Source organism: Salvelinus namaycush, unplaced genomic scaffold (assembly GCF_016432855.1).
Source record: "Salvelinus namaycush isolate Seneca unplaced genomic scaffold, SaNama_1.0 Scaffold908, whole genome shotgun sequence".
NCBI lineage: Eukaryota > Metazoa > Chordata > Actinopteri > Salmoniformes > Salmonidae > Salvelinus > Salvelinus namaycush.
The window spans coordinates 54,797-82,113 of NW_024061651.1; the positions used below are offsets into that span (position 1 = coordinate 54,797).

Genomic DNA, 27,317 nt, shown 5'->3' on the forward strand with positions numbered 1-27,317 from the left:
AAGTAGACTATACAGGTTACATAAAGTAGACTATACAGGTTACATAAAGTAGACTATACAGGTTACATAAAGTAGACTATACAAGTTACATAAAGTAGACTATACAGGTTACATAAAGTAGACTATACAGGCTACATAAAGTAGACTATACAGGTTACATAACGTAGACTATACAGGTTACATAAAGTAGACTATACAGGTTACATAAAGTAGACTATACAGGTTACATAAAGTAGACTAGACTATACAGGTTACATAAAGTAGACTATACAGGCTACATAAAGTAGACTATACAGGTTACATAAAGTAGACTATACAGGTTACATAAAGTAGACTATACAGGTTACATAAAGTAGACTATACAGGTTACATAAAGTAGACGATACAGGTTACATAAAGTAGACTATACAGGTTACATAAAGTAGACTATACAGGTTACATAAAGTAGACGATACAGGTTATTTACCAGGATTTGGAGTGTAGATGAGTAGATATGTCAGGTGTTAGACAGTAGGTCACTACATTCCTCAGGGTTTTTATACTGTAAGGTTATGGTGTCTGTCAGGAACGCCACACCAGAGACACACTTATGTATTCTCTTGGCAGTTAGTCACGTTGTAAAATCTGTGTCCTTGGTAACTCAAAGCAGAATGAGAAAAAAACAACACAGTTATTGGCGGCTTGAAAAAATGAATGTGTTGAGTAAGTTGTTTTCTCAGTCAGCTGAATGCACTTTTAAGGTCATTGAACCGTGGTTATGTGAGTGTGAATTTACTTTGTACTGGGTTTACACCCCTCCCCTAGTGGGAGTAAAATAATGGACAACAACACTTAGGCTTCGACGTACAACACTTAGGCTTCCAGCTTATACATACTATATACATACACAGTATATTTGATAATCTTGTTACTGTCAATCCCACCCTTCAGCTCCACTCAACCCCTCCCATCTGTCTCTGAACATCATCCAGCTTTGATTTCTATTTGCATATATTTATCAACTGTGCTGTGATTTTTCACAAAAGTTCTGAACATTTCTATTCCCATATTTTTTACAGATTGTAAATGAAAGATACATGTTTAGATTTACTTAAAGCCTTAGTTTCCTGGTGGTTGTGAGGAGGGTGTGGTACTGAAATCATTGTTGTGTTCCAGGTGGCAAAGAGCCAAAAGTCATACACCCAATGTTTGTTTAGGTATGTATGGGTCTTTTAACAATGTCAGTCATGCATCTTGTTGACATTCATCCAAGGACATCTCGACTTGCATTACAATCACTATCAGTGTATCACCTTCCTCACTTTCCCCTCCTTGTTATTATCTCTCCTATCACCCTTCCTGTCCCTCCTATCACCCTTGCTGTCCCTCCGATCACCCCTACTATCACCCCTCCTGTCTCTCTTATCACCCCACCTGTCCCTCCTATCACCCTTCCTGTCTCTCTTATCACCCTTACTGTCCCTCCTATCACCCCACCTGTCCCTCCTATCACCCCTCTTGTCTCTCCCATTACACCTCTTGTCCATTTGACATACATTTTTCAACTGTGCTGTGATGTTTCACAAAAGTTCTGAACCAAAAGTCATATACCCAATGTTTGTTTAGGTATGTGTTGGTTTTTTAACAACGTCGGTTATACATCATGTTGACATTCATCCAAGGACATCTCGACTTGCATTACAAACCCTCACTATATAAACATTATCTAAAACAAATCATGTGACATAGTTAGAGAGAACATTCCTTTAAACGCGTCCTGCTACAAGCAGGAAACAAGTTGTGGACGAACCAGAAACACTTTATGAATTGTATCACTTTCCTCACTTTCCCCTCTTTGTTATTATCTCTCCCATCACCCCTCTTGTCTCTCCCATCACCCCTCTTGTCTCTCCCATCACCCCTCTTGTCTCTCCTATCACCCCTCTAGTCCCTCCTATCACCATTCCTGTCCCTCCCATCACCCCTCTTGTCTCTCCTCTCATCCCACTAGTCCCTCCTATCACCATTCCTGTCTCTTCCATCACCCCTCCTGTTCCACCTATCTTCCCTCCTATTACCCTTCCTGTCCCTTCCTGTCCCTCCCATCACCCCTCTTGTCTCTCCTCTCATCCCACTAGTCCCTCCTATCACCATTCCTGTCTCTTCCATCACCCCTCCTGTTCCACCTATCTTCCCTCCTATTACCCTTCCTGTCCCTTCCTGTCCCTCCCATCACCCCTCTTGTCTCTCCTCTCATCCCACTAGTCCCTCCTATCACCATTCCTGTCCCTTCCTGTCCCTCCTATCACCCTTGCTGTCCCTCACATCACCCCTCTTGTCCCTCCTATCACCCTTCCTGTCCCTCCTATCATCCCTCCTGCCCCTCCCATCACCCTTCTTGTCCCTCCCATCACCCCTCTTCTCTCTCCTATCACCCCTCTTGTCCCTCCTATCACCCCTCTTGTCTCTCCTATCATCCCTCTAGTCCCTCATATCACCATTCCTGTCTCTTCCATCACCCCTCCTGTTCCACCTATCATCCGTCCTGCCCCTCCTATCATCCCTCCTGCCCCTCCTATCACCGCTCCTGTCTCTCTTATCATCCTGCCATGGTTATACTTTCCTGATTTGGTTGATCCATTTGTCAGTAATTATTTATTAAGTCAGACATTGTAGTTTTTAATTTGTAATAGACAGTCTACCACTCCACTATTTTAAGGGCATTTTACTCAGATGGAGAACATTGGATATTCGCCCGTAGTCTGCCTCCTGTCCCTCCTTTCACCATGGGAACACCTTCCTGAAAACAATGGAACTATGCTTTGCTTATTAAACCTGTTCTGCCTGTTCATGTCCTAAAAGGTTAGAATGTTCCAATGTGCCAAACAGGTGAACAAGTCACACATGCATCATCCAGGGTGGACATGACCACATTTCTGGTTCGTCAATAACTTGTTTCCTGCTTGTAACAGGGTGCATTTTTTTTCTTGTTTCTGGTAAATGATCTCTAATATTGCAGGTAGATTTTGTCTTCCATCAATGTAATTGTCTGCTAGATTACAAATCTCCCATGTATTTTATTGTAAATACGTATAATATATGTATTACATGTTTTCCTTTGTTATTTTCCGCTGCCCCCCCAAACTGGAGTAAACTAATGGACAACAACACTTAGGCTTCCAGCTTATACATACTATATACACTTTACTGACACAGTATATTTGACTATCTTGTTACTGTTAGTCCCACCCTTCAGCTCCTCTCAACCCCTCCCATCTGTCTCTGAACATCATCCAGCTTTGATTTCTATTTGCCATATATTTATCAACTGTGCTGTGATGTTTCACAAAAGTTCTGAACATTTCTATTCCCATAGTTTTTACAGATTGCAAATGAAAGATACATGTTTAGATTAAGTTAAAGTCTTAGTTTCATGGTGGTTATGAGGAGAGTGTGGTACTGAAATCATTGTTGTGTTCCAGGTGGCAAAGAGCCAAAAGTCATACACCCAATGTTTGTTTAGGTATGTGTGGGTCTTTTAACAATGTCAGTCATGCATCTTGTTGACATTCATCCAAGGACATCTCGACTTGCATTACAAACCCTCACTATAAAAACATTATCTAAAAAAGATCATTCGACTTATAGTTAGAGAGAACATTCCTTTAAACGCATCCTGCTACCAGCAGGAAACACTTTCCCCTCTTTGTTATTATCTGTCCTATCACCCCTCCTGTCCCTCCTATCACCCTTCCTGTCCCTCCTATCACCATTCTTGTCCTTCCTATCACCCCTCCTGTCGCTCCTATCACCCCTGTTGTCTCTCCCATCACCCCTCTTGTCCATTTGACATACATTTTTCAACTGTGCTGTGATGTTTCACAAAAGTTCCGAACCAATAGTCATTCACTCAATGTTTTTTTAGGTATGTGTGGGTCTTTTAAGTCACGACTTCCGCCGAAGTCGGTCCCTCTCCTTGTTTGAGCGGCGTTCGGGGGTCGACGTCACCGGCCTTCTAGCCATCGCCGATCCACTTTTTTTTCCCATTTGTTTGTTTTTGTTTTCTACACACCTGGTTTCAATACCCCAATTACATGTTCCTTATTTAACCCTCTGTTTATCCCCATGTTTGTGTGCGTGTTTGTATATATGTTCAGGTCGTTACTTGTTATCTGGTTTTGTTTGCCGGGTTCGTTATTACGCCCGTTATTTACGAGTGATCGGTAATTTCACGCACCTTTAGTATTTGTTTTATACTGGTGCTGTTCGTGGAATAAATACCTTGTGCACTCATCTCTGCTCTCCTGCGCCTGATTCCATGCACCAGTGACCCACAACCTGACACAACGTCGGTTATACATCTTTTTGACATTCATCCAAGGACATCTCGACTTGCATTACACACCCTCTCAATAGAAACATTATCTAAAAAATATAATGTGACTTATAGTTAGAGAGAACATTCCTTTAAACGCGTGCTGCTACAAGCAGGAAACAAGTTGTGGACGAACCAGAAACATTTTACGAAGTGTATCACCTTCCTCACTTTCCCCTCCTTGTTATTATCTCTCCTATCACCCCTCTTGTCCCTCCTATCACCCTTCCTGTCCCTCCTATCTTCCCTCCTGTCCCTACAATCTCCCCTCCTGTCCCTCCTATCACCCATCCTGTCCCTCCCATCACCCCTCTTGTCCCTCCTATCACTCCTCCTGCCCCCGTTCATGTCTCTCTTATCATCCCACCTGTCCCTAACATGCTTAAACCTTCCTGATTTGGTTGATCCATGTCAGTAATTATTTATTAAGTCAGACATTGTAGTTTTTAATTTGTAATAGACAGTCTACCACTCCACTATTTTAAGGGCATATTTCTCAGATGGAGAACATTGGATATTTGCCCTTAGTCTGCCTCCTGTCCCTCCTTTCACCATGGGAACACCTTACTGAAAACAATGGAACTATGCTTTGCTTATTAAACCTGTTCTGCCTGTTCATGTCCTAAAAGATTGGAATGTTCCAATGTGCCAAACAGGTGAACAAGTCACACATGCATCATCCAGGGTTGACATGACCACATTTCTGGTTCGTCCATAACTTGTTTCCTGCTTGTAACAGGGTGCGTTTTTCTTTCTTGTTTCTGGTAGATGAGCTCTAATATTGCAGGTAGAGTTTGTCTTCCATCAATGTAATTGTCTGCTAGATTACAAATCCCCCATGTATTTTTTTGTAAATATGTATAATATATGTATTACATTTTTTCCTTTGTTAATTTCCGCTGACCCTTCCACACCTCCCCAAACTGGAGTAAACTAATGGACAACAACACTTAGGCTTCCAGCTTATACATACTATATACACTTTACTGACACAGTATATTTGATAATCTTGTTGTTTTTAGTCCCACCCTTCAGCTCCACTCAACCCCTCCCATCTGTCTCTGAACATCATCCAGCTTTGATTTCTATTTGCCATATATTTATCAACTGTGCTGTGATTTTTCACAAAAGTTCTGAACATTTCTATTCCCATAGTTTTTACAGATTGCAAATGAAAGATACATGTTTAGATTAAGTTAAAGTCTTAGTTTCATGGTGGTTATGAGGAGGGTGTGGTACTGAAATCATTGTTGTGTTCCAGGTGGCAAAGAGCCAAAAGTCATACACCCAATGTTTGTTTAGGTATGTGTGGGTCTTTTAACAATGTCAGTCATGCATCTTGTTGACATTCATCCAAGGACATATCGACTTGCATTACAAACCCTCACTATAAAAACATGATCTAAAAAAGATCATGTGACTTATAGTTAGAGAGAACATTCCATTAAACGCGTCTTGCTACCAGCAGGAAACACTTTCCCCTCTTTGTTATTATCTCTCCTATCACTCCTCCTGTCCCTACTATCACCCCTCCTGTCCCTCCAATCACCCTTCCTGTCCCTCCTATCACCCTTCCTGTCTCTCCTATCACTCCTCCTGTCCCTACTATCACCCCTCCTGTCCCTCCAATCACCCTTCCTGTCCCTCCTATCACCCATCCTGTCCCTCCTATCACCCTTCCTGTCCCGTCTATCACCCCTACTATCACCCCTCCTGTCTCTCTTATCACCCCACCTGTCCCTCCTATCACCCTTCCTGTCCCTCCTATCACCATTCCTGTCCTTCCTATCACCCCTCCTGTCCCTCCTATCACCCCTGTTGTCTCTCCCATCACCCCTCTTGTCCATTTGACATACATTTTTCAACTGTGCTGTGATGTTTCACAAAAGTTCCGAACCAATAGTCATTCACTCAATGTTTGTTTAGGTATGTGTGGGTCTTTTAAGTCACGACTTCCGCCGAAGTCGGTCCCTCTCCTTGTTTGAACGGCGTTCGGCGGTCGACGTCACCGGCCTTCTAGCCATCGCCGATCCACTTTTTATTTTCCATTTGTTTGTCTTTGTTTTCTACACCCCTGGTTTCAATACCCCAATTACATGTTCCTTATTTAACCCTCTGTTTCCCCCATGTTTGTGTGCGTGTTTGTATATATGTTCAGGTCGTTACTTGTTATCTGGTTTTGTTTGCCGGGTTCGTTATTAGCCCGTTATTTACGAGTGATCGGTAATTTCACGCACCTTTAGTATTTGTTTTATACTGGTGCTGTTCGTGGAATAAATACCTTGTGCACTCATCTCTGCTCTCCTGCGCCTGATTCCATGCACCAGTGACCCACAACCTGACACAACGTCGGTTATACATCTTTTTGACATTCATCCAAGGACATCTCGACTTGCATTACACACCCTCTCAATAGAAACATTATCTAAAAAATATAATGTGACTTATAGTTAGAGAGAACATTCCTTTAAACGCGTGCTGCTACAAGCAGGAAACAAGTTGTGGACGAACCAGAAACATTTTACGAAGTGTATCACCTTCCTCACTTTCCCCTCCTTGTTATTATCTCTCCTATCACCCCTCTTGTCCCTCCTATCACCCTTCCTGTCCCTCCTATCTTCCCTCCTGTCCCTACAATCTCCCCTCCTGTCCCTCCTATCACCCATCCTGTCCCTCCCATCACCCCTCTTGTCCCTCCTATCACTCCTCCTGCCCCCGTTCATGTCTCTCTTATCATCCCACCTGTCCCTAACATGCTTAAACCTTCCTGATTTGGTTGATCCATGTCAGTAATTATTTATTAAGTCAGACATTGTAGTTTTTAATTTGTAATAGACAGTCTACCACTCCACTATTTTAAGGGCATATTTCTCAGATGGAGAACATTGGATATTTGCCCTTAGTCTGCCTCCTGTCCCTCCTTTCACCATGGGAACACCTTACTGAAAACAATGGAACTATGCTTTGCTTATTAAACCTGTTCTGCCTGTTCATGTCCTAAAAGATTGGAATGTTCCAATGTGCCAAACAGGTGAACAAGTCACACATGCATCATCCAGGGTTGACATGACCACATTTCTGGTTCGTCCATAACTTGTTTCCTGCTTGTAACAGGGTGCGTTTTTCTTTCTTGTTTCTGGTAGATGAGCTCTAATATTGCAGGTAGAGTTTGTCTTCCATCAATGTAATTGTCTGCTAGATTACAAATCCCCCATGTATTTTTTTGTAAATATGTATAATATATGTATTACATTTTTTCCTTTGTTAATTTCCGCTGACCCTTCCACACCTCCCCAAACTGGAGTAAACTAATGGACAACAACACTTAGGCTTCCAGCTTATACATACTATATACACTTTACTGACACAGTATATTTGATAATCTTGTTGTTTTTAGTCCCACCCTTCAGCTCCACTCAACCCCTCCCATCTGTCTCTGAACATCATCCAGCTTTGATTTCTATTTGCCATATATTTATCAACTGTGCTGTGATTTTTCACAAAAGTTCTGAACATTTCTATTCCCATAGTTTTTACAGATTGCAAATGAAAGATACATGTTTAGATTAAGTTAAAGTCTTAGTTTCATGGTGGTTATGAGGAGGGTGTGGTACTGAAATCATTGTTGTGTTCCAGGTGGCAAAGAGCCAAAAGTCATACACCCAATGTTTGTTTAGGTATGTGTGGGTCTTTTAACAATGTCAGTCATGCATCTTGTTGACATTCATCCAAGGACATATCGACTTGCATTACAAACCCTCACTATAAAAACATGATCTAAAAAAGATCATGTGACTTATAGTTAGAGAGAACATTCCATTAAACGCGTCTTGCTACCAGCAGGAAACACTTTCCCCTCTTTGTTATTATCTCTCCTATCACTCCTCCTGTCCCTACTATCACCCCTCCTGTCCCTCCAATCACCCTTCCTGTCCCTCCTATCACCCTTCCTGTCTCTCCTATCACTCCTCCTGTCCCTACTATCACCCCTCCTGTCCCTCCAATCACCCTTCCTGTCCCTCCTATCACCCATCCTGTCCCTCCTATCACCCTTCCTGTCCCGTCTATCACCCCTACTATCACCCCTCCTGTCTCTCTTATCACCCCACCTGTCCCTCCTATCACCCTTCCTGTCCCTCCTATCACCATTCCTGTCCTTCCTATCACCCCTCCTGTCCCTCCTATCACCCCTGTTGTCTCTCCCATCACCCCTCTTGTCCATTTGACATACATTTTTCAACTGTGCTGTGATGTTTCACAAAAGTTCCGAACCAATAGTCATTCACTCAATGTTTGTTTAGGTATGTGTGGGTCTTTTAAGTCACGACTTCCGCCGAAGTCGGTCCCTCTCCTTGTTTGAACGGCGTTCGGCGGTCGACGTCACCGGCCTTCTAGCCATCGCCGATCCACTTTTTATTTTCCATTTGTTTGTCTTTGTTTTCTACACCCCTGGTTTCAATACCCCAATTACATGTTCCTTATTTAACCCTCTGTTTCCCCCATGTTTGTGTGCGTGTTTGTATATATGTTCAGGTCGTTACTTGTTGGCTGGTTTTGTTTGCCGGGTTCGTTATTAGCCCGTTATTTACGAGTGATCGGTAATTTCACGCACCTTTAGTATTTGTTTTATACTGGTGCTGTTCGTGGAATAAATACCTTGTGCACTCATCTCTGCTCTCCTGCGCTCGTTTCCATGCACCAGTGACCCACAACCTGACACAACGTCGGTTATAAATCTTTTTGACATTCATCCAAGGATTACATATACAGTATTCATGAAATTTACATAAATCAAATAATTTGTATTATTTACATAGTTTATTTTGTGTGTGTAATATAAACATTATCTAAAAAATATAATGTGACTTATAGTTAGAGAGAACATTCCTTTAAACGCGTGCTGCTACAAGCAGGAAACAAGTTGTGGACGAACCAGAAACATTTTACGAAGTGTATCACCTTCCTCACTTTCCTGTCCTTGTTATTATCTCTCCTATCACCCCTCTTGTCCCTCCTATCACCCCTCTAGTCCCTCCTATCACCCCCCACTGCCCCTTCTATCACCCCTCCTGTTCCACCTATCACCATTCCTGTCCCTTCTATCACCCCTCCTGTTCCACCCATCTTCCCTCCTGTCCCTCCTATCACCCTTCTTGTCCCTCCTATCACCCTTCCTGTCCCTCCTATCTTCCCTCCTGTTCCTACAATCTCCCCTCCTGTCCCTCCTATCACCCATCCGGTCCCTCCCATCACGCCTCTTGTCCCTCCTATCACTCCTCCTGCCCCCCGTTCATGTCTCTCTTATCATCCCACCTGTCCCTGCCATGCTTACACCTTCCTGATTTGGTTGATCCATGTCAGTAATTATTTATTAAGTCAGACATTGTAGTTTTTAATTTGTAATAGACAGTCTACCACTCCTCTATTTTAAGGGCATATTTCTCAGATGGAGAACATTGGATATTCGCCCGTAGTCTGCCTCCTGTCACACCTATCACCATGGGAACAACTTCCTGAAAACAATGGAACTATGCTTTGCTTATTAAACCTGTTCTGCCTGTTCATGTCCTAAAAGATTGGAATGTTCCAATGTGCCAAACAGGTGAACAAGTCACACATGCATCATCCAGGGTGGACATGACCACATTTCTGGTTCGTCCATAACTTGTTTCCTGCTTGTAACAGGGTGCGTTTTCTTTTCTTGTTTCTGGTAGATGAGCTCTAATATTCTAGGAAGATTGTGGCTTCCATCAATGTAATTGTCTGCGTAATTACAAATCCCCCAAGTATATTATATTTTTTCTTTGATATTTTCCCCTGACCCTTCCACCCCTCCCCTAATTGGAGTAATCTAATGGACAACAACACTTAGGCTTCTACTTACAACACTTAGGTTTCCAGCTTATACATACTATATACATACACAGTATATTTGAAAATCTTGTTACTGTCAGTCCCACCCTTCAGCTCCTCTCAACCCCTCCCATCTGTCTCTGAACATCATCCAGCTTTGATTTCTATTTGCGTATATTTTTTAACTGTGCTGTGATTTTTCACAAAAATTCTGAACATTTCTATTCCCATAGTTTTTACAGATTGTAAATGAAAGATACATGTTTAGATTAAGTTAAAGCCTTAGTTTCCTGGTGGTTATGAGGAGGGTGTGGTACTGAAACCGTTGTTGTGTTCCAGGTGGCAAAGAGCCAAAAGTCATACACCCAATGTTTGTTGAGGTATATGTGGTTCTTTTAACAATGTCGGTCATGCATCTTGTTGACATTCATCCAAGGATATCTCGACTTGCATTACAAACCCTCACTATATAAACATTATCTAAAAAAATCATGGGACTTATAGGTAGATAGAACATTCCTTTAAAACTCGTTAGGGATAGGGGACAGAATTCGGAAGTTTGGATTACTGAGTTGCCCAAAGTAAGCTACCTGCTACTCAGGCGCAGGAGCTAGGATATGCATATGCATGGTAGTTTTGGATTGAAAACACTCTACAGTTTCTAAAAGTGTTAGAATGATGTCTGTGAGTATAACAGAACTGATTGACAGGCGAAAACCCGAGGACACATTTTATTTCTGTTGACCTGCCAGCCAATTCAAAGGTTAAGCTGTTGAAAACAAAGACTTCTGCCTCCCAAAATGCAGTTCCTATGGCTTCCACTAGATGTCAAGTCTTTATACATGGTTTCAGGCTTGTTTTTAGAAAAACCAACGAGGAATAGTTGTTTATCCTCAGGGAGCTCTATGACAAAGCTAGTCTCATTGCGCGCGTGGCCGAGGGAGCGCACTGCGTTCTTTTCCTTTACTATTGAAAATAGTTCGCTCCGTATGAAATATTATTATTTATTTAGATATTAGAGTACCTAATAATAAATTAGACACGTCGTTTGATTTGTTTGGACAAACTTTACTGGTAACTTTTTGACCTCCTATGTCTGCAGTCTGAAAGGGTGGATTACTGAACTCAATGACGCCTACTAAATGGACTATAAGGGATATAAAGAAGGACTTTATCGAATAAAATTACAATTCATTGTGTTCCTGGGACTCTTGTGATTGCGATCAGAGGAAGATCTTCAAAGGTAAGTGACTTATTTTGTCTTTATTTTCGATATTGTGACGCCTGTGCTTGTTTGGATAATATGCTGTTGTGGGGCGCTGACCTCAGATAATCGAATGCTGTGCTTTCGCCGCAAAGCCTTTTTGAAATCCAACGATGAGATTAGTTTGCCAAGATTCTAAGCTAAAGAATCATGTATGACACTTGTATTATCACGAATGTTTGATATTGCGTTTATTGTATTTTGAATTTGGAGTTCTGCAATTTCACCGGATGATGTCGAGGTGGGTAGCTAGTGGAAAGCCTTTATTCCAGAAAGGTTAATCGTGTCCTGCTACAAGCAGGAAACAAGTTGTGGATGAACCTGTCACGCCCTGACCTTAGAGATCCTTTTTATGTCTCTATTTTGGTTTGGTCAGGGCGTTAGTTGGGGTGGGCATTCTATGTTTTGTGTTTTCTATGATTTCTATTTCTTTGTATTTGGCCGGGTATGGTTCTCAATCAGGGACAGCTGTCTATCGTTGTCTCTGATTGGGAACCATACATTGGTACCCTTTTTCCCACCTGTGTTTGTGGGAAGTTGACTTTGTTTGGGGCACTTTGCCTTTGAGTTTCACAGTTTGGTTTTGTAGTGTTTATTGTTTTGTTTGGCGTCATTTTGATTAATTAAAGAAAATGTACGCTCACCACGCTGCACCTTGGTCCTCATCTTTCAACAGCCGTGACAGAACCAGAAACAATTTACGAAGTGTATCACCTTCCTCCATCTTGTCTCTCCTATTACCCCTCTTGTCTCTCCTCTCACCCCTCTTGTCTTTCTTATCTCCCACCCTGGCCCTCCTATCTCTCTTCCTGTCCCTCCTATCCCCCCTCCTATCACCCCTCCTGTCTCTCTTATCGTCCCACCTGACCCTGCCATGGTTACACCTTCCTGATTTGGTTGATCCGTTCGTCAGTAATTATTTATTAAGTCACACATTGTAGAATTTAATTTGCAGGTATTTTGTGGCTTCCATCAATGTAATTGTCTGCATTGTTTCAAATCCGCCATATATTTTTTTGCAATTCTTCAGCCTTTCCTGAACCTGTGACCAAAAACAAGCTACATATGGGCAGTACCAAAACAAATGATCTAATGATTCTGTCTCTTCGGAGCAAAATCTGCAGATCTGGGATGGTTGTATCCCTCATATGTATATCGTTCTATTGGTTGAAAGAATTTTGTATCAGAATTGAAATAGAAAAACTCAAAGTTTTGAATCCAGCGTTGTTTTGTGTATCAGTTCATAAACCATAGGCCATGGAATTGGTACATCGAAAATCTCATCCCAACTATTTTGCAGTCTATATGGCACAGCTGCCATTTTTTTGGTCCTTAAATTAAACTTGTATACTTTTTCATTTACCACAATTTTCTTTAACCAATTGTGGTCTTTATTGCAGTGCGGACAGACAAGTTCCTTACTTTTCCCCTTCCACATGCCTTTTTCCATGTTTGTGGTAATGCTGCAATTAGTTGGTTGTAATTCTGGGTAGAGCAGACATTTCATATATTTGTGTTAGCTGCATGTGTGACATAACTCCACCACCTATTTAGGATATAATTTACAAAGATTATACTTAAATATATATATTTCATGTTTTTTATCAATTAGTATATTTGAGTTGAACCATAATATTTGTTGTATTATTTGCTCTGTCTTTTCAGGTGGATTAAAGTGAAATTGCAAACCAACTTTCTATGGCTTGTTTATTTCATTTTCAAAATAACTGAAAGTGAGAGGTTGTAATCTGAATAAATGGAAAAGGTAATTCTTTATCATAGGGTTAGCCATTCTTACTAATCTGCTGGAGAACCAGTTTGGATTTAAGAATAACTTTTTTATGTATGAAGCCCTTATTGAGAGGTCAAATGCTTTATTATTTAATAAATTAAAAAATCTGCAAAAAAAGAAAAGTCCCTTTTTCAGGACCATGTCTTTCAAAGATAATTCGTAAAAATCCAAATAACTAAACAGATATTCATTGTAAAGGGTTTAAACGCTGTTTCCCATGCTTGTTCAATGAACCATAAACAATTAATGAACATGCACCTGTGGAACAGTCGTTAAGGCACTAACAGCTTACAGACGATAGGCAATTAAGGTCACAGTTATGAAAACTTAGGACACAAAAGAGGCCTCTCTACTGACTCTGAAAAACACCAAAAGAAAGATGCCCAGGGTCCCTGTTGATCTGTGTGAACGTGCCTTAGGCATGCTGCAAGGAGGCATGAGGACTGCAGATGTGGCCAGTGCAATAAATTGCAATATCCGTACTGTGAGACGCCTAAGACAGATCTACAGGAAGACAGGACGGACAGCTGATCGTCCTCGCAGTGGCAGACCACGTGTAACAACACCTGCACAGGATCGGTACATCTGAACATCACACCTGCGGGACAGGTACATGATGGCAACAACAACTGCCCAAGTTACACCAGGAACGCACAATCCCTCCATCAGTGCTCAGACTGTCCACAATAGGCTGAGAGAGGCTAGACTGAGGGCTTGTAGGCCTGTTGTAAAGCAGGTCCTCACCAGACATCATCGGCAACAACGCCGACTATGGGCACAAACCCACCATCACTGGACCAGACAGGACTGGCAAAAAGTGCTCTTCGCGAGTTGCGGTTTTCTCTCACCGATGGTGATGGTCAGATTCGTGTTTATTGTCGAAGGAATGAGCGTTACACCGAGGCCTGTACTCTGGAGCAGGATCAATTTGGAGGTGGAGGGTCTGTCATGGTCTGGGGCGGTGTGTCACAGCATCATCGGACTGAGCTTGTTGTCATTGCAGGCAATCTCAACGCTGTGCGTTACAGGGAAGACATCCTCCTCCCTCATGTGGTACCCTTCCTGCAGGCTCAACCCTGACATGACCCTCCAGCATTTTTATTTTATTTAACTAGGCAAGTCAGTTAAGAACAAATTCTTATTTTCAATGACAGCCTAGGAACAGTGGGTTAACTGCCTGTTCAGGGGCAGAACAACAGATTTGTACCTTGTCAACTCAGGGATTGAACTTGCAACCTTTCGGCTGCTAGTCCGACACTCTAACCACTAGGCTACCCTACCACCCCAAAGCATGACAATGCCACCAGCCAATCTGCTCGTTCTGTGCGTGATTTCTTGCAAGACAGGAATGTCAGTGTTCTGCCATGGCCAGCGATGAGCCCAGATCTCAATCCCATTTAGCACGTCTGGGACCTGTTGGATCGGAGGGTCAGGACTAGGGCCATTCCCCCCAGAAATGTACGGGAACTTGCAGGTGCCTTGGTGGAAGAGTGGGGAAACATCTCACAGCAAGAACTGGCAAATTCAGTGCAGTCCATGAGGATGAGATGCACTGCAGTATTTAATGCAGCTGGTGGCCACACTAGATACTGACTGTTACTTTTGATTTTGATCCCCCCTTTGTTCAGGGACAGATTATTCAATTTCTGTTAGTCACATGTCTGTGGAACTTGTTCAGTTTATGTCTCAGTTGTTGAATCTTGTTGACATTCATCCAATGACACCTTGGACTTAGATTACACACCCTCTCACTGCAGAATCATTTTCTATAGTTCGAGGAAATAATTCCTGTAAATGCCACCTGCTACAAGCAGCAAACAAGTTGCACGACAGTGTTACGTTCCCCAGCAAGAAAACCAAATAATGTCGCTCAAACAGAAGGGGGAACTAACAAAGAGTAATTAACTGTGTGAATGCCAGTAGCACCACCACTGAGTAGGGATGTGTTTGTCGCTAGTTGGTACTGGATTAACATTAAACTGACCTGAACCGGAAGTCTGGGTCCAACAAAGTTGTGTGGGGTTAAGAAACACGAGAAAGCCTTTCTTGACATGAAAGAGACTGTCACGACCGTGTGGAGAGACGGAACAAGGCGCAGCGGGATATGAATACATCTTCTTTTATTTGAACAACGAAGATGAACACGAAACGAAACACTTATACAAACTATACAAAAACAACAAACGACCGTGACGCTACAAACGAAAGTGCACACACAAGCTACTTACGTTCAACATAGACAATTACCCACAAACACCTAAAGCCCATGGCTACCTTAAATATGGCTCCCAATCAGAGACAACAATAACCAGCTGTCTCTGATTGAGAACCAAATCAGGCAACCATAGACTTTCCTAAACACCTACACTCAACCATAGACATACCTAGACACATACACTCCACACAAACCCATACACTACAACCAACACCCCCTATACCATATAATCACCCAAAACACACACATACCCCATGTCACACCCTGACCTAACTAAAATAATAAAGAAAACAAATAATACTAAGGCCAGGGCGTGACAGTACCCCCCCCCCCAAAAGGTGCAGACTCCGGCCGCAAAACCTGACATATAAAGGGAGGGTCCGGGGTGGGCCCTAATATGGCGGCGGCTCGGGTGCGGGACGTGGCCCCCACTCCAGCATTGTCAATATCCGCTTCGGTGTCTCTGGTAGATCCTGGCTGACTGGCGGATTCAGCCGATCCCGGCTGACTGGCGACTCTGGCTGCTCATGGCTGGCGGGCGACTCTGGCTGCCCATGGCTGGCTGACGGCTCTGGACGCCCATGGCTGGCTGACGGCTCTGGACGCTCATGGCTGGCTGACGGCTCTGGACGCTCATGGCAGGCTGACGGCTCTGGACGCTCATGGCAGGCTGACGGCTCTGGACGCTCATGGCAGGCTGACTGCTCTGGACGCTCATGGCAGGCTGACTGCTCTGGACGCTCATGGCAGGCTGACTGCTCTGGACGCTCATGGCAGGCTGACTGCTCTGGACGCTCATGGCTGGCTGGCGGCTCTGGACGCTCATGGCTGGCTGGCGGCTCTGGCAGATCCTGTCTGGTTGGCGGTTCTGGCAGATCCTGTCTGGTTGGCGGCTCTGGCAGATCCTGTCTGGTTGGCGGCTCTGGCAGATCCTGTCTGGTTGGCGGCTCTGGCAGATCCTGTCTGGTTGGCGGCTCTGGCAGATCCTGTCTGGTTGGCGGCTCTGGCAGATCCTGTCTGGTTGGCGGCTCTGGCAGATCCTGTCTGGTTGGCGGCTCTGGCAGATCCTGTCTGGTTGGCGGCTCTGGCAGATCCTGTCTGACGAATGGCTCTAGCAGCTCCTGACTGACGAACGGCTCTGATGGCTCGGGACAGACGGGCGGCTCTAATGGCTCGGGACAGACGGATGACTCAGACGGCACTGGGCAGACGGATGGCTCAGCTGGCGCTGGGGAGACGGATGGCTCAGATGGCGCTGGGGAGACGGATGGCTCAGATGGCGCTGGGGAGACGGATGGCTCAGATGGCGCTGGGGAGACGGATGGCTCAGATGGCGCTGGGGAGACGGATGGCTCAGATGGCGCTGGGGCGACGGATGGCTCTGGCCGGATGAGGCGCACTGTAGGCCTGGTGCGTGGTGCCGGAACTGGTGGTACCGGGCTGGATACACGCATCTCAAAGCTAGTGCGGGGAGCAGGAACAGGGCATACTGGACCCTGGATACGCACATTAGGCCTAGTGCGTGGTGCCGGCACTGGTGGTACCGGGCTGGGGACACGCACTTCAAGGCTAGTGCGGGGAGCAGCAACAGGATGCACAGGACTCTGGAGACGCACAGGAGACTTGGTGCGTGGCGTAGGCACAGGTGGTAATGCGTGGGAGACACGCACCATTGGACGAGTGCGTGGAGGAGGAACAGGGCTCTGGAGACACACTGGAAGCCTGGTGCGTGGTGTAGGCACTGGTGGAACTGGACTGGGGCGGGGAGGTGGCGCCGGAAATACCGGACCGTGCAGGCGTACTGACTCCCTTGAGCACCGAGCCTGCCCAACCTTACCTGGTTGAATGGTCCCCGTCGCCCGCCCAGTGCGGGGAGGTGGAATAACCCGCACCGGGCTATGGAGGCGAACTGGGGACACCATGCGTAAGGCTGGTGCCATGTAAGCCGGCCCGAGGAGACGCACTGGAGACCAGACGCGTTGAGCCGGCCTCATGGCACCTGGCTCAATGCCCAATCTAGCCCTACCAGTGCGGGGAGGTGGAATAACCCGCACCGGGCTATGAACACGTACAGGAGACACCGTGCGCTCTACTGCGTAACACGGTGTCCGCCCGTACTCCCGCTCTCCACGTTTAGCCTGGGAAGTGGGCGCAGGTCTCCTACCTGCCTTCGGCCCACTACCTCTAAGCCCCCCCCAATACATTTTTGGATTGTACTTGCGGGCTTCCAGCCTTGCCTCCGTGCTGCCTCCTCATATCGCCTCCTCTCGGCTTTCGCTGCCTCCAGCTCTTCACGAGGGAGGCGATATTCTCCCGGTTGTGCCCAAGGTCCCTTTCCATCCAAAATCTCCTCCCATGTCCATGAATCCTTTGTTCCTTGCTCCTGTTGCCACTGATCACGCTGCTTGATCCTTGTTTGGTGGGTAATTCTGTCACGATCTTCAAAGGTAGAGAGAGAGGACCAAGGCGCAGCAGGATATGAATACATCTTCTTTTATTTGAACGACGAAGATGAACACGAAACGAAACACTTATACAAACTATACAAAAACAACAAACGACCGTGACGCTACAAACGAAAGTGCACACACAAGCTACTTACGTTCAACATAGACAATTACCCACAAACACCTAAAGCCCATGGCTACCTTAAATATGGCTCCCAATCAGAGACAACAATAACCAGCTGTCTCTGATTGAGAACCAAATCAGGCAACAATAGACTTTCCTAAACACCTACACTCAACCATAGACATACCTAGACACATACACTCCACACAAACCCATACACTACAACCAACATTTCTCTATACCATATAATCACCCAAAACACACACATACCCCATGTCACACCCTGACCTAACTAAAATAATAAAGAAAACAAATAATACTAAGGCCAGGGCGTGACAGAGACTCTTTTCAATAACCCTGTCATGCAGAGGCCAGACTTTGAAAAGTCTTTCACAGTGCAGACTGACGCCTCAGGGGTGGGCATTGGAGCCATCTTACTCCAAGGTGAAAGTGAAGAACAGAAGCCAGTGGCATATGTGAGCAGAAAACTATCTGAGGGAGACTTTGTTGTTGATCTTGAATGCCTGGCCGTGAAGTGGGCCCTAGACACCATCAAATACTACCTGCTTGGCAGAGACTTCATCATCCGGGATGAGATAGCCTGGCTTCCTGGTGGCATGCAAATCCTCAGATAACCTTTCACTTAGCCATGCAAATGACAGGCGGAGAGAGCCAGGATGTGTGTGTGTGTCCTTGTAACCTAGAGAACATGACATGAACTGCCTTGTCATCAATAGCTTCACACAGCTCTTTGAGAACTCTCCTCTTTGTATCTTTGTTTGACAACATTTCTCTGCAACTAAAATAGTTGGTCAACAGGATAAGGTCTATGGGCTGGTCAACAGGACAGAGTCTATGGGATAGTCAACAGGATGGTATATGAGCTGGTCAACAGGACAAGGTCTATGGGATAGTCAACAGGACGGTATATCAGCTGGTCAACAGGACAAGGTCTATGGGCTGGTCAACAGGACAAGGTCTATGGGATAGTCAACAGGACAGGGTCTATGGGCTTTTCAACAGGACAAGGTCTATGGGCTGGTCAACAGGATGAGGTCTATGGGCTGGTCAACAGGACAGGGTCTATGGGCTGGTCAACAGGACAGGGTCTATTGGCTGGTCAACAGGACAAGTACTTCAAGAGAAAACTACAGTAAATATCCACTGATGGACTAAATGACCAAAGAATATTTTGATGAAAGCAATGACTTGAGATGTGGTAAACTAAATGTGCAAAACCAAAAAACACAAATTAAATATATAATGTATTTGAATCGGGACTGCAAAACATCACAGTCGGCTACTTAGGAAAAATCTGCTTCATCTTGTTTGAAATACATATTTCACTACTTTAACAACACACATAGTCAACTTATCATGGACCACACAGCCGGCACTTACCCTCTTCGACAAGGGAACACATTTTTCCCAGGCTGCCCCTGTCATGCCACCAGAGCTCAGGACCTCTTTGGGGCCCTCAGCCCACAGGTGCCCTCAGCCAGCTGTGTCTAAACACCCAGAACCATGATTTAGACGTGGGAGGCCCACTGCTCCACCAGGAGCTAAAAGGAAGAAGTACATGTAGATCTGTATACTGTAAGAACACAGTGGCCTCCATCATTCTTAAATGGAAGAAGTTTGGAACTACCAAGACTCTTCCTAGAATGGTCACTATGACACAGCTCTAAAATTCCTCTGTGGAGATGGAAGAACTTTCTTGAAGGACAACAATCTCTGCAGCATTCCACCAATCAGACCTTTATGGTAGACGTACCAGACGGAAGCCACTCCTGAGTAAAAGGCACATGACAGCGCGCTTGGAGTTTGCCAAAAGGCACCTAAAGACTCTCAGACCATGAGAAACAAAAAAACCTGATTCAACTCTATGGCCTGAATGCCAAGCGTCACATCTAGAGGAAACCTGGCACCATCCCTACGGTGAAGCATGGTGGTGGCAGCTTCATGCCGTGAGAGTGTTTTTCAGTGGGAAGGACTGCGAGACTAGTTAGGATTGAGGAAAAGATGAACGGTGCAAAGTACAGAGATCCATAATGAAAACCAGCTCCAGAGCACTCAGGACCTCAGACTGGGGCGAAGTTTCTTTGTCTGTAATAAAGAACCTTTGTGGGGAAGAACTCCTTCTGATTGGCTGGGCCTGGCTCCCAAGTGGGTGGGCTTATGCCCTCCCAGGGCCACCCATGGCAGCGACCCTGCCCAGTCATGTGAAATCCATAGATTAGGCCTAATGAATTCATTTCTGATTTCTGACTGATTTCCTTATATGAGTTTTAATTCAATAAAATATTTGAAAATGCTGAATGTATAGTTAGAAAAGAGAATGAAAAAACTGATATAAATGTCTTCACAGCCTCACCCAACCAACAATCTGAGCTCAAGTGACCAGCTCAACACATCCACTGAGCCCTACCCAGCTTGGACTGAACCATTACTGCAGTTATGTTGAGGGTAGGCAACACAACTGGAAGTTCAGATAAATACACTACACAGCTGAAGTCAGAAGTTTAAATACACCTTAGCCAAATACATTTAAACTCAGTTTTTCACAATTCCTGACATTTAATCTGAGTAAAAAATCCCTGTGTTAGGTCAGTTAGGATCCCCACTTTATTTTATGCTTTTCATCCATTTTGATGTGATTTTTATAGAATTTTACAGATTTCTTACAGCACATTTTTCCTGAAGCCCAATGTTGCATTTCTGCCATTCACAACTACAACAAACTGTAAAGGCATTGAGTTTGTAGAGTCACAAGCTTGATGTAGTCATTGAGTGCTAGGAATATGGTACCAAATACTATGTTTTTTACTACTTTGGTACACTATAAGTGAAATGTGTCTAAATACTTCTGACGTTTACAAATGGCGGGACTAGATCTCTAAGGTGCTTTCATTTTCTAAATGGTCATTCAGATATGTAAGAAAATACCTTCAAGTAAAAGGTGACATTCTATACTGTCACCTCATATGAACATTGATCTCAAATCCAAAATGCTCTAGTACAGAGCCAAATGTAACATTTTAGCATCACTGTCCAAAGATATATAGTGGAGGCTGTATAGGTAGACATCATCAGTAAAGAGAAATGAACAATCATTTAGTATGAGACAATACAAACGTTATGTGTCAGGGGGCAGGAAGTTGTAATGCAAAGACACATGTTCTGTAACACCACTTGACTTAGAGGAAGCAGACTTTTCTGCTGTATATTCATTACACTAACGGTAGCATATAGTTAAGCCTACTAATCTTCCATGTTGTTATTGTTTGCTTTGTGCTTTGCATTTTGACGTATATGAAAATAGCTTTACAAATAAAGGTATTATTAGTATTAGTATATTATTAGTATTGTCAATAGAACTATTATTATTCACAATGTGGGGCTTTCAATACCCAATCTATAGACTATAGCAAATGAGGTCACTTAAGGTGTGACTTGTTGAGTAACAATATGTGAAACTAAAGCCGGGCAGACACTACACGTTTTTAGTACGATCTACAGGTTCCTGATCAGCTCCCGGCGCATTTTACCAAATCTTTAGATCAAACCCAGAGTAAAACATAATGCCACAGTCTCGTAAAGTGTAAGCACATAACCCATTTGCGGATGATGGCTCCCATAGGCTCCCGGGCACTCTACGGCATCCCGGAAATGTTCAAACATGTTGAATATATTCGGCCTCAATTAGTAGTCCAAACATAGTAGTCCAAACATACTGCCGATTACTAGTTCATTACGATTTGACTGAATAGTTAAATATTAGACCAGTCAAAACATTTCTATTGTATTACAGCCATAACTAGTGGGAAAAGATTTCAGAAATTGTATGAAAGCTAAGAGAAAGCCTGTGGGTGTGTCAGGGCGTGGGCACCTGAGAGATCCTGTATAAAACAAGTGGGAAGACCCACTCTCACACTGTATCTCTTTAGTATCCTTATAGGAGCATAGAAACTACTTCTACTACTACTACTCTCACACAGTGCTTGAGACTGACAGATCTTCACTGCAAACATGAACAGCAAAGAGTCTCAGTCTGGTGAGTAGCCTTTAGTTTATAAAGATGGGAACTCAAGTCAATGGTATTGATTTGTTTTTTTATGTGTTTTTTCCTTTGAACTTCATGTGCTCTAGAAATATAATGATGTACAGCAGTGGGGAGCATTATTTTATATTACTCCACTGCTTTTGTTTCTTTGTCAAGTTGACACAAAATGTTAACATTATTAGTTACATTATAATGTACAAGTCAGTGGAGTAACTCATATTTTTTTTAAAAGTTGAAACATGTTTTATTAATACTTTAGGTAAGTCTTTATTTTTTTACATTCATAACTGTAACGGCGTTCCTCCTCCTCTTCATCCGAAGAGGAGGAGCAGGGATCGAACCAAAATGCAGCTTTGTGATTTGACATAATGAATTTATTTAACAAGACAAAATGAACTATACTTGACAACTAAACAAAATAACAAACCGAATGTAGACAGACTTGGACCACGAACTTACATGAAACACGAAGAACGAACGAACAAGTACTTACTACAAAACAAAACGACGAACGAAACAGTCCCGTATGGTCCAGCAAACACAGACACAGGAGACAACCACCCACAAACAAACAATGTGACACCACCTACCTTAATATGATTCTCAATCAGAGGAGATGAAAACCACCTGCCTCTAATTGAGAACCATATTAGGTACCCATTAACCAACATAGAAACAGAAAACATAGACTGCCCACCCAAACTCACGTCCTGACCAGCTAACACATACACAAACTAACAGAAAACAGGTCAGGAACGTGACAATAACTAACATTTTGTTTTTATTCTTGTAAGCGCTTATTGTATATGACTGTTTTAGAGCACTACCTTCTCTATCTTTCATTCTCTTTCTCACCTGCTGTAATGATTCTAAAAAGGAACACATGGATTTTACATTTATTTTTGTGCTGTGGCCATTATTTATATATAAAAACCAAGAGATTGCTTGGTATTTGATCAGAGTCAACTTAGCAAAAAAATTATAATGGCATAAAAACAGTTTAGCACATACAGATGTAGGATCTTAATTTGATAAATATTTTGATGCTGAAGGTTTTCCTGCACAGCAGCAATTGCAAAATTGTATTGGATTCGCGTTTTAAGTACTCTAAAGGTTCTAATGTCCACTATGCAAGTTCAGACTTGATTTTCCCTAACGAACAATATGTCAACCCCGACAAAAATGCCCATTTATTATAATCCATATAATAATTCACATTTCCTATTGCTGCAGGACTTTTTTCCTACTGTAGCAAACAGGCTAAAATTAAGATCCTGCATCTGTAGAGGCGATGCTCACAGATTATTTTGTGCAGACCATGAAGTACTGCTTTGTGTTAAGAAGAAGTGTGAAACAAATTGTTTTTGCCATTACTCAAAATGTGCTAACAAGCAGTACATGAAGTCTAGACCTCTTAAAAATGTAACAAGTGTTCTTGTTATCCAACAGGAATCCAACTGCTTACACAAAATGAGGAGTTCCGCATTGTTCTGGTCGGGAAGACAGGAGCTGGGAAAAGTGCTGCAGGAAACACCATTCTAGGGAATAAAGCTTTCCCATCAAAAATGTCCTCTATTTCTCAGACAAAAAACTGTGACAAGAGAAGAGGGAAGGTGGGTGAGCAAAGTGTAGCTGTTATTGACACCCCAGGGTTGTTTGATACTTCATTTTCCAATGAGGAGTCACTGAAAAGGATTGCTAAATGCATCTCTTTCTCTGCACCTGGTCCCCATGTGTTCCTGGTTGTGATCCAGCTGGGAAGATTCACTGAAGAGGAGCAGAAAACTGTGGAGATAATTCAGAGATTATTTGGTGATGAAGCATCGAAATACACCATGGTTCTCTTCACACATGGAGACCTTCTTGATGATGATGATGTAACAATTGAACAGTTCCTGCTTGAAAATCCAGATCTGCATAGTTTACATTCCCAATGCAGTGGGGGATATCATGTCTTCAACAACAAAGATAAGAATCCTTCCCAGGTCTTTGAGCTGCTTGAGAAGATAGACAAGATGGTGAAGATGAATGGAGGAAGCCACTACACCACTGAGATGTTCCAGGAGGCTGAGAGAGCGATTGAAGAGATGAAGAACAGGATCCTGAGAGAGAATGAAGAGAAGATACGCAGAGAGGAGGAGAAACTGAAGAAAGAAAAAATTATCCAAGAGGCTCGGGAAAAAGAGCTTAAAGAGAAGAATGAGAGGATCCTGAGAGAGAACGAAGAGCAGAAACGCAGACAGAATGAACTGAAGACAGATACACAAGAGGCTCATGAGAAAGCGATTAAAGAGAGGAATGAGAGGATCCAGAGAGAGATACAAGGTCAGAGAATCAGGGAGGAAGAACTGGAGAAACTGAAACTGGAAAAAGAGGCTAAAGATAAAGAAATACAGGAGGTGAGAGAAAAACATGAAAGGGAGGCAAGAGAGAGAGCTGAAGGAGAAAATGGCTTTATAACAAGTTATTTGAAAAAAGTGGGCAAAGCACTAAAAGGGGCTTGCAGTATACAATGAACATCTGAAACAATGCTGTTCGAGAGTCCCAAGCTTAGTCACATTGAATGTAATTGTAATTACAATTGTATTGCATTGCATTGAATGCATCTACATACAGTGTACTCTGTTGCCATTCTAATGTTATAGTCTGTAACTGTGGACCCATTGACTTCTATAGATGTATATTCTATAGCTTACATAAAGCTTTATGACATTTAACCTGGCTCTGCTGTGTCTGTGATTGTTTCCATTTATGTCAATAGTAAACATTATGTAATGAGAATTTAGACAAATGCCAGCTACAATAGATTACATTCAATGTTTTCATTTATATTCAATGAGGACATTTTCTTAAAATAACTCAAATAATCATCATGACAGTTTATTAAAGCTGGTAATTAGCTACATACGTGATTTCAGGGTAGTTTTCATGCATTGGCATTATAGATAAAATATGTTTTAATCAACAACAAAAAATTCAAAACGTCTTCATTCAGTGCATTACACTCCATGACTCGGTCGTTCCATGGACATATGGGTCGGTGTTCACACCATTGTCATTATGACATCATCAATATGGGACAGAACAGTGGAATTCTTTAGATGGATGCACACAGTTGTCCAGACTCTGTAAATCATGATGTTTAAACAGTGAAGTTATAAAGAGACTCTCTGGCCAGTACATTTGAGTGTGACTGGCTACTTCCCAATAGTCTTATTTATCTTTCCTCCTCTTCCTTTCCTACAGATTACTAGCCAGATTAACTGGTTAGGACTGGTTATAAATGTTAATAGCTATAGCCATATAGTCATAAACCTTTTAAAGTCCCTCATATCAGTTAATATTATATAAATATGGTCGGGACCTTTTCCTGACCAAGTGACCTGATTAGGAAAACCTTGAGGTCTATAACTAAGGCCTGGAGTTTTCCCTGGTCAGGTCATGTATAGCTTCTCCTTGAAGTAAAGGATATGAGGAATGGAAGCCATTTAAGGATATTGAGACACAGCCATGTGAGCCATGGTGGCCTGGTCTGTCTGGGTCCTCCAGGCCAGCAGAGGGAGACAAACAAATCTTAAGCTCTGGGACCGACTGACAAATTGTCATTCTATTCCCTACATAATGCACTACTTTTGACCAGGACACATGGGGCTTTGTCCAAAGTAGTTCTCTTTATAGGGAATAGGGTGCCATTTCATCCAAAACAGACAAGGAACCAGCAGGCCTATGAAATCAAAAGTGCAGTGATTATCATCAATAGTGTAAAACATTATAGTAAAGATGATGTACACCTCAATCACTTCATATACAATTATTACACTCAGTTCTCTAATCTCTCACACACAGGTACGGGGAAATGACCAGCGGACATTTACCATTTCAAAACAGACATCAGGGGACAAACCTTAGTCATTCAGTCACACACATACTATTTTTCTCCCTCTGACACACAAGCAGGTGCAAGCTCTCTCACACACACACACACACACACACACACATACACACGCACACACACACACACACACAAACACACAAACACGGAACCTTGGGTGGAATAATCAGTACAAAGAGGAAAATTGCTTTTCATGATGTTTCAAAGTTACACAGGTTGTTAAAACACGCTGAGGATACCTGGATCATAGTGGGTTATTGGAAGAACACTGAGAGGATACCTGGATCATAGAGGGTTATGGGAAGAACACTGAGAGGATACCTGGATCATAGAGGGTTATGGGAAGAACACTGAGAGGATACCTGGATCATAGTGGGTTATGGGAAGAACACTGAGAGGATACCTGGATCATAGAGGGTTATGGGAAGAACACTGAGAGGATACCTGGATCATAGTGGGTTATGGGAAGAACACTGAGAGGATACCTGGATCATAGAGGGTTATGGGAAGAACACTGAGAGGATACCTGGATCATAGTGGGTTATTGGAAGAACACTGAGAGGATACCTGGATCATAGAGGGTTATTGGAAGAACACTGAGAGGATACCTGGATCATAGTGGGTTATGGGAAGAACACTGAGAGGATACCTGGATCATAGTGGGTTATGGGAAGAACACTGAGAGGATACCTGGATCATAGAGGGTTATTGGAAGAACACTGAGAGGATACCTGGATCATAGAGGGTTATTGGAAGAACACTGAGAGGATACCTGGATCATAGTGGGTTATGGGAAGAACACTGAGAGGATACCTGGATCATAGTGGGTTATTGGAAGAACACTGAGAGGATACCTGGATCATAGAGGGTTATTGGAAGAACACTGAGAGGATACCTGGATCATAGAGGGTTATGGGAAGAACACTGAGAGGATACCTGGATCATAGTGGGTTATTGGAAGAACACTTTGAGTTTTGAGGGAAGAAGAAGAACCTGTTTGAATTCAATTCAAATCTCACTCACCACCCAGACCAGTGAAGAATCATTAGTAGGAATCAAATAGAAAGATTCAGAGTGTAGAAAGTGAGTGAACAAACCAGTGACACACTGCAGTTATCAAATGGCTCCAGGTCAACAACCAATATATAAGATCTTAAATGAATAAAAAGAAGAAAATAATGAATTCACACACACACACACACACACACACTCACACACACACACACACACGCACGCACGCACACACACACACACACACACACACACACACACACACACACACACACACACACACACACACACACACACACACA

At 43.2% G+C, this 27,317-nt stretch overlaps 1 protein-coding gene across 1 annotated transcript; it reads left to right on the plus strand.

Moving 5' to 3' along the window:
* The first annotated feature begins 22,078 nt into the window (after positions 1-22,078).
* On the plus strand, positions 22,079-26,021 carry LOC120043426 (GTPase IMAP family member 9-like). Its single transcript, XM_038988007.1, has 3 exons — positions 22,079-22,103; positions 23,562-24,511; positions 25,959-26,021. Exons 1-3 carry the CDS (start codon positions 22,079-22,081, stop codon positions 26,019-26,021), a joined length of 1,038 nt encoding a protein of 345 aa, XP_038843935.1.
* Positions 26,022-27,317: the final 1,296 nt, after the last annotated feature.